The sequence below is a fragment of the Carassius carassius genome, chromosome 39 (assembly GCF_963082965.1).
Source record: "Carassius carassius chromosome 39, fCarCar2.1, whole genome shotgun sequence".
Classification (NCBI taxonomy): domain Eukaryota; kingdom Metazoa; phylum Chordata; class Actinopteri; order Cypriniformes; family Cyprinidae; genus Carassius; species Carassius carassius.
Window position 1 is genome coordinate 22,396,517 of NC_081793.1, and position 18,106 is coordinate 22,414,622.

Below are 18,106 nucleotides of genomic sequence, written 5' to 3' on the forward strand. Positions count from 1 at the left end.
TCACACTCATGAGTTTTGTTCTTGTTCATCAAACAGGCATGGTTTGCCATATTTGGTAAGATATAAAAAAAAAATGTTCTGAAGATGAATGGAAGGGTAAGTAAATGTTGGCAGAATTTATATTTTGGGGTGAACTATCCTTTTTTAACTTAACAGAAGAATAAAAACCATGAAACTTGTGATATTCACGGTGTTGCTTGTTTAATATTGCCAGCAGAATCATTGTGAATATTATATATTTCGCCCAGCCCTTGTGACTCATGGGATAGGTCATGCTTAGTCCAAAGTTTTGAGACTGTTGGAATGTTAAGCCTTGATCACTTTGAGTCACACAAAACCCAGTATAAACTTCTGACTGACTGTTTAATCTCCTTTCAGCACTCAATGTAAATTGAACAATTATACCAATTTCATGTATAAGTGCCAGAATGTGTAAATTAATCAGCTTTGAGCAATTTGAGCTGATGTTCGGATTTATACTTCATTGTGGGACCTCGCATGGCTGATTTTACTCAGAGGGTTCATTTGATCAACTTTATTCAGAATGATAGCATATGGGCAGATAAAACCAATCCTAATGTAACCAGTTGGGATTCATTTAAAGCATTGTAAATAAGAAAACACTGTTTTAGGAATCGGACACATGGTTAGATGGACTCGTGCCAAGAGCATGCATTGCATGTAATTGAGTGTAAATGCTCTTACATGCTTGTGTTCACTAATTTAAGGCATAAGAGAGACAATGGAAACAATCATGTGGTGTTCTGAGTGATCCAATATGAGTGGTGTTATCAGTGAAGTTCAGAGGACCTGTTGAGTACTGTTGAGTTATTGCTTATGAGATCTTGTTGAGGTTCTCTGCTGTGCTCTGGGAGGATCCTAAGGGAGCCCGGCAGGCTAAGGCTAGCTCAGCTCAGTGTTATATTTAGGTCATTTTAATCTGCAGGCCTGGGCCATGCTTTGATGTTGTCATTTTGAACCATATTGTACATCAGTGTAAATCCATTCTAATATACTGCCGCTTTTTACCAATATCCTCTAAAGAGCTTTTGTTAAATAGTAATTATTGCTTCAGTCTTTTAAGCTGGTCTCTTTGGAATTCCTCTTTGGACCGGCGAGCATTCAAAAGGCTGGTGTCTGATTCGCTCTTTGTGAATGCACATCATGGCGTGCTAGTTCCTCCATGGCTGGCCGGGCTTTCATGCCCTTTAGGAGTTGTTTTTGAATTAAATAGTTGTATAAATTAATCAATACTTCAGCCAGCCATTTATAACAGAAAGTGTTTGTTCTCAAAGAAAAATTAAGCAACTTGTATGGGGAAAAAAAAATCCATGTGGAGAACTGTTTTTGAAGAATTTTTGAAAAGTAAAAAAATTGGCATGATACAAGTTTTCCAATATCAGATGTTAAACCCAATAGTTTAAGCAAACATAAAAATTCTGTCATCATTTACTCACCCTTGTGCCATTTCAAACCTGCAAGCATATTTTGAAGGATGTTTGCAACCAAACAGTTTATGGACTAAAACACAGAGATATTTTTCTAAATATCTTCTTTTGTGATCCATAATTGAAAGTAAGCCATACAGGATTGGAATGACAAGAGGGTGAGTAAATAGTGGCAAAATGTTAATATTTAGATAATCTATCCATTAAAGCCTGTTTGGCTTATAACCTCTATCCAAGTCTTAATTCAGAGTGTCTTAATATAATTGAGTTCTAAATGTGTCTGTTTGACAGAAATTGGACGGGTACGGAAGGACATGTACAATGACACTATGAACGGCAGCACAGATAAAAGGACTTCCGAGCTCCCGGATGCTGAGGGGCCCATTGCTCAACTCCAAGAGAAACTCTATGTGCCCGTCAAAGAATACCCAGATGTAAGTATTAACTCAACGCTTTTTAAAATATTAAATTCACATGAGTTAAGTCCTTTGTTGGTCAGTTACTAAGATTATTGTGTAGACTTCAATCAAGTGTTCCGAAATGTATTCAGATGCATTTACCTCGTACCTAGTAGCTAGCTGCACAGTCAGAAAAAGTGCCAATATTAGATTGTTACTGAGACTGTTCCTCAAAAAGTATACCTTTTGTATGACAGGTTACTGTAAAGAGTGCATATTAGTATCTTAAGATAGGTACCCTAAGGTGCTAACATGCACCCTTTAGGGGTAGATAAGGTACAAATCTGTTACTGCACAATTATTTTAATTAAAGGAATGATTGTACATTTTTTTGACAGCATATGTTTTCTACAGTATCAACATGTGCATGACAATAATTAAATGCATTAAACAGTGTTGGGGAGTAACTAGTTACATGTAACGGCGTTACGTAATTTAATTACAAAATTATTGTAACTGTAATTAGTTACAGTTACTAAGAAAAAATGAGTAATTAAATTACAGTTACTTATGAAATTTTTTACGATTACAAAGGGGATTACATTTGAATATTTACACACATCCACATACAGATTTAACTGATTTCTTTCCCAAATTGCACTGACTATTCTGAGACATACCACCCTAATAATTTCCGGGATGCGGAAATACAGTCTGGTTCGTAGAATCCAGTCATAAAAACGAAATGCCTAACGCGGACGGATTATGCCACATTTTGGATGACTAAATCAAAAGTAGGTCAGTACACTTGAATCAAAACATGACATGGACTAGTGTCTGTGAATATAAAGCCCCAAAAATGCAATATATGACTTGCAAATTCTGCGTGTCTGTGGAAATCAGGCGCGGACTGGACACCGGGAGAACCGGGACAATTCCCGGTGGCCTGGCAGCCGATTTTGCCCCACTATTTAATATCATTATTGTATAATTGCCTGCCGAATGTACTAAAGCGATCATTTGCGAATCCGCCATTTGATGATAAAATCTCTAATAAGTCATGAATTGTTAGTCATGACTCGCACGCTCTCTCCGCCAAACGGTTTGGATCAGACTCAGAGTAATCAATGCGAGAGAGAGAGAGAGAGAGAGAGAGAGAGAGAGAGAGAGAGAATACAGTGGACTGCTGGAGCAGAGAAGCAGAACTACTGTTCAGGGTTTCAGGTCAGTTTCATCTGTAAAGATACTTTTTTGTCTTTGTTTTTTTATTTATTTAATCAAGCAGCAGCACGTTGCTCATCAGTCATCACTCAAAATACTAAATAAAGGACATCATTATTATCTGTTGTAATGTTACAGTAGGAATTTAGCTGAAAAAAAATCAGATTTTTTTATAGGTTTAGGGGGAGCTACGACAGACAACAACACAACCCCTTACGAAAATTAACATTTTAATATTTAACTATAAATCCAGAGAAAATGGTTACTATTGTTTAACTGTGATAACCAAAAATTTTAAATTATTTTACAAATGTATTTATTTAAAAATAAAAACAAATCCATTTGCAAAAAAAAAAAAAAAAAAAAAAAAAAAAACTAGGTTATTTTACTTTTATATAGGCTAATAAAAGCATGGTAATTTTTTGTAAGGGAAAAACATGACTCGTGTACAGTATTAGGATTTTTCTATAAAAATATTGTAGTATTGTAGGGTATTGTATTGTAAAGTATAGTTTTGTTCAATCTTGAGTATTAAAGTCATGAGAGAGATGGATAATAGGGCAAAATAAAGTGAAGGTGCAGTTAAGGAGAAAACTTTTAATTATTTTGCATGTCCCCAAATGAAAGATTTAAACCTTTTTTATGTCAGGTCCATACAAAAAATAGTTTTGTCCATGAATTTGTTTGTATGAGTTTGAATTTTCCAGTCTGAATTTTTTTTCCAGTCCGCCCCTCCTGTAAATTAATGGCAAAGACATGGTTTCATTTACTACACATAGGCCTACTGAAGCTCGCAGTGTTTTCAATCTCTGCTGCCACAATATAGGAGTACACGAACACATAAACATAATTTCTAGAACTGCTCTGTGTCACTTCATGTGCATTTTACTTATTTTGAGAAAACTATCATCATATACAAAGAAACAGCAGTTTAAAAAAAACACCAATGTTTCAGGAGTTTACTACACAGAATACGTCACATGCTTATTAGATAACTGTATTTAAGTTGATGTATATGCTTTTATTTATTATTCTTAAATTTTCACAAATTTAGAAAAGTAATCAAAAAGTACTCAAAAGTAATTAGTTACATTACTTTAATAAAGTAATTGAAAAAGTTACACTACTATTACATTTTAAACAGGGTAACTTGTAATCTGTAACCTATTACATTTCCAAAGTAACCTTCCCAACACTGGCATTAAAGTAAAATGTAGAAAAGTCATTTGTGTGACACCAGGGGCTCTCGGAATAGCAAAGATAATGTTTGGCTCTGTCCCAAATGCATCCAAGAGCTCTTACTGTCTTTTTTAACTGATGGACTGTTGGGTAGTAGTTTGTTGTTGAATATCCATCAGTGCAGGCATGTTTCTGTGGGTAAAGCAGATGATTTATTGATAAGAACAAGTTCAGTCATGTGCGCACACAACATCAAGGTCAATAAAGCTGTTTTACAGCAGATTAGTATCTTAAAAATGGCAGTTTCAGTACATTACTATTCCAGTAATACCATGAATGTGGTGATGATTTTATTTTATCACCTGATATGTGTCAACGAGGGCTTACAATGCACCTTGAATAGTGCATGTAAACAGAGAGAGACATGCATTAGTCTTAACACATGTTTTTAAGATTACTTAAATGACGGAGAATTGGAAATTTGTCCATGAAAATGCATTTATATAAAGTCTATTATCACGTGTGGATTAAACATTTAGTTTTCTAGGCATTGTTTGACTCTCAGCCTGTGCTTCTTATTTGAATGCATTGTGAGGGGCGAATTCTTTATACATGGACACACTTTCACACTCTTCTCGGAAAACATAATTTATGGAGAAACAGGCCTGAGAGTGGATTAAGTGAGGAGCCCAGTCTGAAACATTTGTATGTGAACTGTACAAAGTGTTGGGATGTATGTTTTCTGTGGGCGATTATGTGGCCCGTTTGATCTTGACCGGATTTAGGGTCAAGGCTGTGTTTAAGGTGACAGTAGTGCTGTGTTTCCACCGAAATTACATGATACAGGATACATGATCACTGAGCTCCCGCTGATCGCGTGGAGCTGACCGTCTCCGAAATCGGCAAAACACATTTTTAAATAGTTGATCAACCAATCAGCATGTTTAGCGCCCAAGTCCTGCCCCAGAATGTTCCGTAACTTTGAAAAAGTACTTCTTCGCCAGCAAGGACTTTCTAAGGGGCATTATTTTACCTGAAACTTTATTTAGATCCTGGTTCCTGCGGTGGAAACACACAGAATACCAGCCCAAAGTCCCCAGTTCCTGGGTAAAGTTCCAGTGGTGGAAACATGGCATAAGTAGACGGAGGAGTAGTGTTTCTTGCCGACAACTCTCACATTTCTTCTGTCTTTAAGAGCTGATGAGAGCGATAGTAGGGTCAGGGTTAATTGTTAATTGTTTAGTTATAATTAACCTTTGTCTATTGTCCTCTATATCAGGATGAATCCCAACCGCTGACAGCAACTTGTGCAAATGTGCAAAATTAACTTGTTTGACATGTATTTAGAAATATTATCATATACTCATTCTGATGATGTTTTTGCCTCAAGTAAATACATTTTGAAGGAAGAAAAGCTTTTCAATAGATTAGCCTGATAGATGACAACACACTGGGACTTCTAATCTGGTATCTGGTGTCTAGTGTGTTAAAATGTGATACATTTTGAGAACCTGCTCAGAATTCCCCATTGTTGAGTGACTCATTGAGGTCACAAACTTCATAAAGCAACAAAGTCATTTGGAACAGCACACTGCCAACACCAGTAGGTCTTGTTCATGTGCAATATTGTTCAATTATTGTGGTTATTCAGTCCAAACAATGAGGATTTTTCTGGACTATTCAGATCTTTAATTGCCCTGCCAACATTTTCACTGGCCACTCTTCAAAAAAAAAAAAAAAAAAAAGGGAAGATTTAATTCTTTGGTGACATGTTTTTAAATAAATTAACAGAAAAATGTATCCTAATTACGTACACTTTGTGATGGCCATTTTGATAATCATTTGGTGGGACAACAAATCCCTTATCTTATTTGCATCCATCAATCATCAGGCTTGTTTTGAGAGTGACTTTGCTTCCCTGTAATAGAAGCAGAATTCTGATAATCCTGCAGGAAGCTGTCAGGGATACCACCATCCCACAATGAGTGCCAAGTGTGGGTGAGAGACATGCAGGTCACTGGCCTTTTGGAGAGAACAATCTAGAGCATTATCCCTTCTTTCATAGTCTATGTGAAAACAAATGATGATTAGATTTCCATTCTTCATGCTCTCACCGTCTTTATGTAAAGACCGTTCAGAGTGATTTGGAGGCCGCCGCCTCAGTCTGTCATCCTCTTCCCACTCTTTTCACTCAGCTGTCGACTTGTAATGAGGTTTTTCCAGTGCTTTATTGTTGTTCATTGAGAGCCGCACACTTTAGATGCAGTTCCTGAACTTGTTAAAAAGCACAAGGAGAAAAAACATTGTATTTACTTCATTCTGTTAGCATTCTATGACTTTCTTTGGTTTTTAAAGGGGAAAAAAAACTTTTCTCACTGTCATGTTGACTTAGATATATATGGATTTTAAAAAAATATTAATTGTTCTTCTGTAAAACCATAGTCATATACAGCTCTGATGGCTTGAGGATGAACTATCTCTTTAAAGTGTAATATACACTAACATTCAAGGGTTTGCGCTCAGGAGGATTTTTTAAAAAGACATTCATACTTTTATTTATTATAGATGCTATAAAGTTTTTAAAGAGTTGACAGTCATGACATTACAAAATATTTGTATTTCAAATAAATTCATCCAAGCATCCGGAAAAAAAATATATATCATGATTTTCACAAAAATATTGAGCAGCAAAGCTGTTATCAACATAGTAATAAGAAATTTTTTTTTAGCTCCATATATATCGGCATATTAGAATGATTTCTGATCTGAATATACATGTGCCTGAAATTCAGCTTTGCCATTTCAGGTATCAGTATATTTTAAAATATATAAAGATAGAAAATAGTTAATTAAAATTTTAATACATTACCATTTTTGTGTTTGATTTAACACTTTATTTGTATTCAGTTTTTTCCCCAAGGTCCACTTATAATCTTATAATGTATTTTTGTGCTAATTTTGTCTATTTTTCTGTTCTCCCTTTAAGAAACATCCCATTCTTTTTCTTTTGAAATGTCTGCTTGCAGACAAGGTTCTGATCAAATCAGATTTTTGTGATTCTGTTTGTGATTCACAGAAAAGTACAGACTTTGCAGCTTTAATCAACATCACCTGGTAATCAGTGGGAATTTGGTTTGGAAATGATATACTATCAGTCCCTTCAGTTGTCTGTGCAGTTACGTAGTCCAGCAGTGATCTCACTGTGTCCCAGCTTACCAATCAGAATGACAGGATGGTTGCCAGAAACATCTAGACTGACAAAAACAAAGTTCACCAAGTCAACAGTTGCACAAACATTGCCAACAAACACTAAACTACAATAACACAAGGACACAGACAGACATAAACTCAGTGCCATCAACAGTACACAGTAGTCTGATGAGCTCATTTCTAAATATACAGCACAGAGGGCCAATGACCCCCAGCAGCTGTGAATGGCCTGAGAAGACATGAGCTTTAAAAGGAAGAGAATGCATTGTGACCCTGGGAGAGATTCAGCTGGCTGTCACTCTGTCACTCAACCCTTGTGACAGATAAGGTTGAATGCTGAAAGAGTAGCACAGCCACTGGCCCACAAACGCCAAAAAGCACAATGTCTCGGCCTTTTAAAAGTGGCAACACAGTAAATCACATCATGGGTCGAGTCACAGCTTAACCGATCATTCAGTTTGCTTGACTGCTGGTTTCCATATTCAGATGTCACAAAACATCATTTGTAATGTCTAAAGTGTTTGATTGTGAGTAGAAACTGGTGGAAATGGATGGTAGAGTAAACAAATTAAACATTCATACATCACTTTTGTCCACATCTGAATTGAAATTAGTGTTGAAAAATAGTATCCTGTAAATGGTTGTTTTGTATGACTTTTAATGCTTAAATCCTGTAAATTGGAACAAGAATTTGCGTTAGACTAAAAGCAGTCAAGCACTGTACCATTGGTTGTTAAATATGGTAGGTATTTGTATTTTATATGACTCTTTGATCCCTTTGTTAGGTTAAATATGTTCCATGTGACTTGTGTCATGACAGGAACAGGGTGGAGTACAGTTAAGGCTCCCCCGTGGCAAATGGTACATTCCAAAATCACATTTGGTCTCTTGATGTTCCCCTTTCAATAAAAGGGGATTTGACATTCCAAACATTCTGCCTGGGTCCCTTTGATTGAATTATAAAATTAAGTTACCATGCTGCAGTTATCATCATGCTCTGCCAAAGCTTCCATATGGGAGAACCATTAGCTGAGGGGATGATGGTCTGTGTTTTTAACCTTGAAGATGTGATTATGGCTGTCTCTACCTCTCTATGCTGGTCTTTTTCAATTTAGTCGAACAAAGGTTACAAATCTCAGAACTGTGCACATATAAAATGAATGTGTGAGCACAGTGATAGGATCACAATAGTATGTCACATCGAGAGGGGAACCCAAATGATTTCAGATCCATATTTTCAGCACTGGGATGCTGATACCAGATGTGTGAAATGCAGATGTTTTTTTTTTACTGAAATAAATTTATTGTTTTCTCTACCTTTTGATGTTTCTTCACAGTTCAATTTTGTGGGAAGAATCCTGGGGCCCCGGGGCCTGACAGCCAAGCAACTTGAGGCAGAGACTGGTTGCAAGATCATGGTGCGAGGCAAAGGCTCCATGAGAGACAAGAAGAAGGTATTTTTTTTTACTTTGCTGTAATTTTTTTGCTTACTTTACTGTGTTATTTTCCTTTTATTTTCTTCCTTTATGATCTACATTTCTACTTTTTAATATTTTTGTTTCTCTTTTCCTTTTACTTTCTTTTTTCTTTTCTTTTGCTCTTTCATTCTTTTACTTTAGTTTCCTTTTCTTTTTAAAAATGTATTTTCTCCTTGTCTTTCTTTCTTTCTTTTCTTCTTTAGATTGAAGGGCTTGTGGACATGTTTTTACTGCATGTTTTTTTTTTTTTTTAGCGAGGAAGTCCATATACTATATGCACCAAAACATAACTAATAGATGTCAAATGGAAAGAGAGTCAAGAGACAAAATCCAGGTGATTCCATTTTAAAGGAAATCCTGATGGAGTCTGCGTTGCCTTCCCGACTCTAGAACTGAGACAGATGATTTTGCTGAAAATGGGTGCTATAAGAGAAAAGAGAATGCTCTGTTTCTCAAGCTCAAAAAATAAAGTTTCAGTTCCTTGTCTCATCCTACACCATTTAGTCTGAGTTTTCAGATTAGAGTACAATTTGGGCTTGTTGCAAATATCCAGAACTTTAAACCAACAAAAACAAAAACAGAGCAAATAATGCTACTGAAGACTGTTATGCTTTAATGGCATCCATGCCTTGTAAAGATATTTGATGGCAGACTATTTGGTTTTAACGTGGTATATATAGACATTAGCAACTATGAACTACTGTCTTGAGTTCTGGCCTGTTTCCACAGAAACATCAGGACTGTCTCCTTTTTGCATAATTGAAATCACTCAAAAATCTATTGTTTTATCAGTTTAAGACTTTCGAGGATACACCATCTGTGTTTATTCCTCACCATACAACCTCCAATTCCTACTCAAGCATGCAAATGAAACATTAAGTGCATACACGGTAAAATATTGGGTTAGAGCCTTTGATGAGATTCAGATTGATGGGAATTAATGGAACACATTTAACTGACATGCCTCAAGCAAAGTGCCATTCTCTCACTTTATTGCACAACCTATGTCTATCACACACGAGATGCTTATGAAGGCTGTTTCGTTAGTCAAAACAGAAAAACAGACTGGTGGCTCAGCATTCTTAGCAAGACGAGGTGTTGCACATCTAGGAAGAACAGAATAGACAACTGAAATCTAAAGTTTAAACCTCAGCTGTTTCCTCAAGTTCGACATAATTGTTTTCTGAGAGCAGCCACTAGGCCTTATGCTTTCCAAAACACTCTTGTCATAATTGCATGTCAAAATTAAATCCGTTTAGAGTGTTTTTGAAGATTTTGCAAAAATGAGTGTTAGATTTTGAAACCATCAAGACCTGTGTTCTGCAAACATAATTTCTGTAAAACTACTGTGACAGCAGAGCGAAACGTGTGTATAAATCCTGTAAAATATATGGCAATCAAGGAAGAGAGAGAAATAAGAAAAGTTACAGCCACAGACAAATAAATCAGGCATCAATAGGAAATGCCATTTGTATCTGTTCTCTTTCCCTAAATTGGATTTACTGTCACATTTCCTGGAATTAACACACAATAAGCTTAGGTTTTTTGGTTGTGAAAGGTATTTGCCATTTTATATATTTTTTTCTTTCTGTGGAACATAAAAAGAGAAGCATAGCAGAATGTCCTAATGTTTTTTTTTTTTTTGTACAGTACTTGGTCCCCTTCCACTTTCAATGTCAGGATCCAAAACAATAAAAAAAGTAACAAAGCAATTAAAGTAGTGCATATGACTTGTATACTATGTTTCAAGCCATTTAATAACTTCATGTGAGATACATACTGACATTTAAGTTCTTATTCACTGAAAATATCAAGGTCATCATTCTTAGGCCCAATTTACACTGCATGGTTCAAGTGACCCAAATCTGATTTTTTCCTCTCATGTGGCACAGATCGGATATGACCGGTGAACGTGTAAGCAGGAAAAAACCGCATGGATTCCGATGTTCTCAGATCGGATTCAAGCCTCATTCATATGTGGTAATAAATCGGATATGAATCGGGTACGTGCATTTGCGTGTGCCATGTAAGCAGACAAATCGGATATTCCCCAGTAAATGCGAGTCGTACGTCATTAAAAAAGTGACGTCAACTCAGGTGGACACAACCAACTGAGATCACATGACTTATTATAGGTGCGAAATTCACCCAGGCTGCAACAAGCTCCTCTTTTTTCTCCACTGTACGAGACCAATGTTTTGCTGATTTTTTTGTTGACATTTCAAAATATTGTGGGAAACAAAACACTGTTTTTTGCATCTGCATCCATTGTATTGCGTGCTGTTTTACTTCCTTTTTCGGGTCAGAACGTCTACGTTTGGTAGTTTCAGCAGTGTATAGTATTAAAGCAAAAATCGGATACGGGACACTTTTAAAAGATGATGTAAGCGGGTCGTCAAAAAAATCGGATATAGTCAGAAAATCGGATTTGGACATCAAGACCTGCAGTGTAAATGCAGCCTTAGATGTTAGATGACTTAGATGTTCTCCTAATAATAACTCCTTTTTTTATATCTCACAAATGGAAGAAAGCCATACTGATTTCAAAACCCATGACATTAAGTAAACGGTGACATGTCTTTTTTTGTGTCAATTATTCCTATAGCAAACTAATATGTTTATAATATCACATGATGAAACAGTGAAATGTCAGTTCAGAAATAGACCAAAATACGCCATTAAGTGCACAAATCCTGAGAAAGCTTGCTAAAATCATGCAGGTGATGTGATAGTTTTGTAATTTATAGCTTGTGTTAGATTGGCCTTTTACATTCACTGTTGATCTATAGCTGTTATAGTTATGTACATCATGCAAGCAACTTTTTCACACTTTGCTGTGTTCTACTCAAACTTGCCTACCCACATAAAAAGTAGGCCAGAAGAAGACCTCTCTGCATTGTGCTTCTGCTTAGACTGTTTCAGAGACAAAATTATAGTTATTATTATCACATAACCAGCTGTGCACAAGACTGCAGCCTTATCGGATGCACATATTTGATCATATAATTACTCTATTCTGAGGAGGTGGCAGCCACTCATTAGCAAATACAACGCCACCAACTGTGATCTGAGACTGGAGTCCTCGGTCAAGGATGTGGCCGGGATGTCTATGTCTTTGTTTCTTTCATTAAGACTTTACCCTTGAGGCCAAGGCGATGTCTGCGATAGCTTGAAGCGGGATCCTCAGAAGGCAGTGAACGAGTTCACAGTAATTGATTGTTCTGTAGGTCTGAGCTCTGGGCCGTAAACATAAGCCCTACTGTGATGAAAAACCCAGCTGGAGACAATGCATTCAATAAGGCTCAATGCTTGGGCCATTTCTATGGCAACCGGCTTTTCACTGCTGTTGGCGGTCTGAACCCTGAGATAAATTGACAGTCACTTGTCTCCAAGCTAACTGTCGCTACGTGTCTGTTGGTGTTTGGTGTCCATGTGTAGCTGCACAGCTGCAAATAAGAGTCTAGAAAAGTTTCCATGGAAACTATGCGCTATGTAGTCACAGGAAGTGGTCTGAATGCTCATAGGCAATCGATCCAAAGTCTTAAAAATGTCCCTAGAAAATACTTTTGAGAAAAACTTTGTTGGAAATGTGGCCTGGTGGGTTGTGCACGTACTTTGACATGTCTTCCAGTGGCGCTTATGCGGGCGACTCAAGTTAGAGTAATTTCCCAAACTCACCCACCCCTCTTATTCATTCATCAGTCATTTCCTGTCACCTCTTTATTTTTAGCCTTTTTGTCATTTTAAAATCCTGTATAAACTCAAAAACACCTCTGGGCTTTTATTAATAGTACAGTAGGGGTTGTCTGTCTGTCGTTGTCATTCTATCTATCTGTTGTTCTAGCATTCTATTTATCTATCTATCTATCTATCTATCTATCTATCTATCTATCTATCTATCTATCTATCTATCTATCTATCTATCTGTCTATCTGTCTATCTATCTATCTATCTATCTATCTATCGTTCTATCGTTCTATCTATCTATCGTTCTATCGGCTGTCTGTCTGTCGTTCTATCATTCTGTCATTCTATCTATCTATTGTTCTATCATTCTATTTTTCTATCTATTGTTCTGTTGTTCTATCTATCTATCTATCTATCTATCTATCTATCTATCTATCTATCTATCTATCTATCTATCTATCTATCTATCTATCTATCTATCTATCTATCTATCGTTCTATCTATCTATCTATCGTTCTATCTATCTATCTATCGTTCTATCTATCTATCGTTCTGTCTATCTATCTATCTATCTATCTGTCTATCTATCTATCTGTCTATCTATCTATCTATCTATCTATCTATCTATCTATCTATCTATCGTTCTATCGGCTGTCTGTCTGTCGTTCTATCATTCTGTCATTCTATCTATCTATTGTTCTATCATTCTATTTTTCTATCTATTGTTCTGTTGTTCTATCTATCTATCTATCTATCTATCTATCTATCTATCTATCTATCTATCTATCTATCTATCTATCTATCTATCTATCTATCTATCTATCTATCTATCTATCGTTCTATCGTTCTATCTATCTATCTATCTATCTATCTATCTATCGTTCTATCGTTCTATCTATCTATCTATCTATCTATCTATCTATCTATCTATCTATCTATCTATCTATCTATCTATTATCTATCTATCTATCTATCGTTCTATCTATCGTTCTATCGTTCTATCGTTCTATCGGCTGTCTGTCTGTCGTTCTATCATTCTGTCATTCTATCTATCTATTGTTCTATCATTCTATTTTTCTATCTATTGTTATGTTGTTCTATCTATCTATCTATCTATCTATCTATCTATCTATCTATCTATCTATCGTTCTATCGTTCTATCGTTCTATCTATCTATCTATCTATCTATCTATCTATCTATCTATCTATCGTTCTATCTATCGTTCTATCTATCGTTCTATCTATCGTTCTATCTATCTATCTATCTATCTATCTATCTATCTATCTATCTATCTATCTATCTATCTATCGTTCTATCGGCTGTCTGTCTGTCGTTCTATCATTCTGTCATTCTATCTATCTATTGTTCTATCATTCTATTTTTCTATCTATTGTTCTGTTGTTCTATCTATCTATCTATCTATCTATCTATCTATCTATCTATCTATCTATCTATCTATCTATCTATCTATCTATCTATCTATCTATCGTTCTATCGTTCTATCTATCTATCTATCTATCGTTCTATCTATCTATCTATCTATCTATCTATCTATCTATCTATCTATCTATCTATCTATCTATCTATCTATCTATTATCTATCTATCTATCGTTCTATCGTTCTATCGTTCTATCGGCTGTCTGTCTGTCGTTCTATCATTCTGTCATTCTATCTATCTATTGTTCTATCATTCTATTTTTCTATCTATTGTTATGTTGTTCTATCTATCTATCTATCTATCTATCTATCTATCTATCTATCTATCTATCTATCTATCTATCTATCGTTCTATCGTTCTATCGTTCTATCTATCGTTCTATCTATCTATCTATCTATCTATCTATCTATCTATCTATCTATCTATCTATCTATCTATCTATCTATCTGTCTGTCTATCTGTCTGTCTGTCTGTCTGTCTGTCTGTCTGTCTGTCTGTCTATCTATCTATCTATCTATCTATCTATCTATCTATCTATCTATCTATCTATCTATCATTCTATCTATCGTTCTATCTATCTATCTATCTATCTATCTATCTGTCTGTCTGTCTGTCTGTCTGTCTGTCTGTCTGTCTGTCTGTCTATCTATCTATCTATCTATCTATCTATCTATCTATCTATCTATCTATCTATCTATCTATCTATCGTTCTATCTATCGTTCTATCTATCTATCTATCTATCTATCTATCTATCTATCTATCTATCTATCTATCTCTCTATCTATCTATCTATCGGTTGTCTGTCTTTCTGTCGTTCTGTCATTCTGTCATTCTATATATCTATTGTTTTATCATTCTATTTTTCTATCTATTGTTCTGTTGTTCTATCTATCTATCTTTCTATCTATTGTTCTATCTATCTATCTATCTATCTATCTATCTATCTATCTATCTATCTATCTATCTATCGTTTTATCTATGTATCTGTCTATCATTCTATCTATCTATCTATCTATCTATCTATCTATCTATCTATCTATCTATCTATCTATCTATCTATCTATCTATCTATCTATCTATCTATCTATCTATCGTTCTGTCTATCGTTCTATCTATCGATCTATCTATCTATCTATCTATCTATCTATCTATCTATCTATCTATCTATCTATCTATCTATCTATCTATCGTTCTATCTATCGTTCTATCTATCGTTCTATCGTTCTATCTATCTATCGTTCTATCGTTTTATCTATCGTTCTGTATGTCATTCTGTTTTTCACTCTATCTAACAATCTGTTTGTCTGTTTTTCTCTGTTATTTATTTTATCGGTTGGTCTATCAGTCAGTTTTTCTGTCTATCTTCTTGTCTATCTTCAGTCTATTGTTATATCCTTCTGTCTATCTTACTATCTATCTGCCTGTCATTGTTTTTCCGTCTACCTATCTATCATTATCTATCTGTCTACCGTTCTATCTATCGATCAGTGTAGTTCTTGATCTTACTGTCGGTCTATCTTAACAATTGTTTTTCTACTTTAAAAAATGTTTTACCTAAAAGATTATAAATTTCACTTAATTTTTTTTACTTGTATTCAAATTTGAATTGCAATTTAGTATTTTATTTGATGCCTCACTTCAAATTCAGGAATTGAGTTGGTGCAGAGCCCTGGTTTTTAAATAGGTCTTATGTTTTCTGTGAACAGGAAGAGCAAAACAGAGGAAAGCCCAACTGGGAACACCTGAACGAAGAACTGCACGTCCTCATCACTGTGGAAGACTCTCAGAACCGTGCTGAGATCAAACTCAAGAGAGCTGCCGAGGAGGTCAAGAAACTGCTAATCCCTGCGGTGAGCGATTTGTTTCTCTGTTCTCCTTACTTCATATAAAGATGAGGTTTTAAAAGAAATGTGTTGAGTGGCAAATTCACATTGATTCTCCTCAACAAGCAAGACTCATGGAAATGCTGCTTAGGCACTGATGAATGTATTTACTCTAAGGAGAACATGCTTAACTGAAAGAGCTGCACTCAGCAGGTCTTCTGCTTCCCTGCTAGTCACTCTGCAACCACAGACAGGTAGATGTGAGCAGGAAGCAGACAACAGGGTTGTTTGCCTCCATGAGAATAAGTTTGGAGCCACTGAGCACACATGACCACAGATGTGCAAAGGTGAGCCCCATGGGCAGTTTTTAATAGGCTTAATTATCTTATAAATTAATGAGGAGCACAGGACTGAAGGGTCAAGACTCAAAAGAAAAAGTCTCACCATTGCTCTGGGATGCGGAGCTGAATGCCAATTAACCTTTGGGTCTAAAGGAAGTGACAGCAGGTTAGGAGGAAGTGCCATTAGAAGCCTCGTGAGATTTGAGAGAAATTTTCTTTTTCTGTAGTGTTTTCTACAATTTCTTTCTTTTTTTGTTTTTCATTATAATAAACCTATGAAGGCAGACATAGAAATTTAGCAATATTCTTGCATCAGAGTTATCTAATTTAGGCAGAATACTGTAAAATGTCAAGAAGAACAATTCACTTTTTTAGGATTTTAGACTAAAATGTAATTATTAAAAGTTATAAAGGACTGAATTCTAAATTGGACCTATTTGTTAATATGGGTTCTTTGTCCTGATTTTGCTTTTTCACATGACATCACCAAGCCTTTTTTTAAATGTTTTATTTTTTTTCTCCATCATGTAAAGACATAAGTCAATTACTGTTGCATAAAATATAGTACAGCCCCCTACATTTTTTATTATTTGTGTAATACCAGTAAAACAGGTTGCATACTACTTTTTCTTATTTCTTGACCCATTTTGCATTTTGCTTATATGTGACATTATAGATATAAATTCGGTTGTGAATCAGTGTTGTTAATATTAACTAAAGCTAAAACTGCTACTAAAACAGTAATTAAAGCTGAAATATAAATATTGGAGGGAAATACTAAAATTTAAAAATGTTGCCTGGGCAACTACAACTGAGTTGAAGTTGAAATATAGAAATCTAAAAAAATACAAATTATAAAAATGTATAAAGTTACTTAAATGTAAATTAAAATTATTCATAAATGCTTTAATAGTATATAAATATATACTAAAATAACACCGTTGTGAAAGTCGTTTTGTGTGCAATGAAGAAAAAACTTTCTTGATTCTCTGGTATTTCATATTGTGAACAACAGCTATTTAACATAAAAAGCAGAATAGAATTAGTAGCGAATGGAATTTGGGAAATTTGTGTAATTGTGTATGGTAATCCCTTCTCCTCTGTCAAAGAGAGGGGGCTTCTGGACTCCCTGTGGTGCTACCATGGTAACCCTCTTGGGATGCACTGATCCTTGATTGACAGTTGTGCTCTTTCTCTGCAATGGAGTCCTGAATGGGGAATAAGCTCTTTAGAAAGTTTAGCACTGTTTACTCCAGGAAGCTCCCGTCTTGAAGGTAAACCCACTGCGATTGTGTTCGTCTTCATCAAACCATTCAGGAGAAGAGTATTCAGGTCTTTTTCTTTGTCATTGCCCCCTTATTAAAAGGTCCGAAAAATAACTTTTTGTAATAGAATGTTGTCTGTAGAAAATGTTTTGACATTTATTTTTAATTCAGGTCTGTTCTAGTCAATGTCATGCGCTGTAATGCCACTGAAGACTCTTTCTTCTCGATAGTCATTTTATAAAAACATTGAACGTTTCACCACCAGTGTAGAAAAACATTCTTGTAGTGTTTGATTTTGAGCTCAATGCTCTAAATATTCAGAAAACAATTCTCTAGTCTTTCTAACATTGTTTCTTTCCTTAAATGAATGGTGACTAAACTAAAGCTTTGGCATCTAGAATATATATTTTTTCAATTCTCTTTTTTTTTCTTATCCATTCATCTTGTATTGCCAGTTTATGAAAAGATAATTTATCGTATATAGTTTTAAAAAGGTTTGGCTTTTCCACTTTTTCCACTGCTTTTCCTATTAAAAGCTAATGGGAGAGAAGTGGATTTCGCTAGAATAATTCACATTTTTAAGCTGTTGTTGTCATATTCAACTCATCCTTCATT

The 18,106-nt window shown here is 35.2% G+C and overlaps 1 protein-coding gene across 5 annotated transcripts in view; it reads left to right on the top strand.

Annotated features, from left to right (window-relative positions):
- Positions 1-18,106, top strand: part of LOC132121643 (protein quaking-B-like) — a 42,946-nt gene that overhangs the window by 18,163 nt on the left and 6,677 nt on the right. For all 5 annotated transcript variants that reach the window (XM_059531255.1, XM_059531257.1, XM_059531253.1 and 2 more), the window contains exons 3-5: positions 1,740-1,882; positions 8,794-8,910; positions 15,769-15,912. In XM_059531255.1, coding sequence (XP_059387238.1) covers positions 1,740-1,882; positions 8,794-8,910; positions 15,769-15,912 — 404 coding nt within the window. The remainder of the gene's footprint in view (positions 1-1,739; positions 1,883-8,793; positions 8,911-15,768; positions 15,913-18,106) is intronic.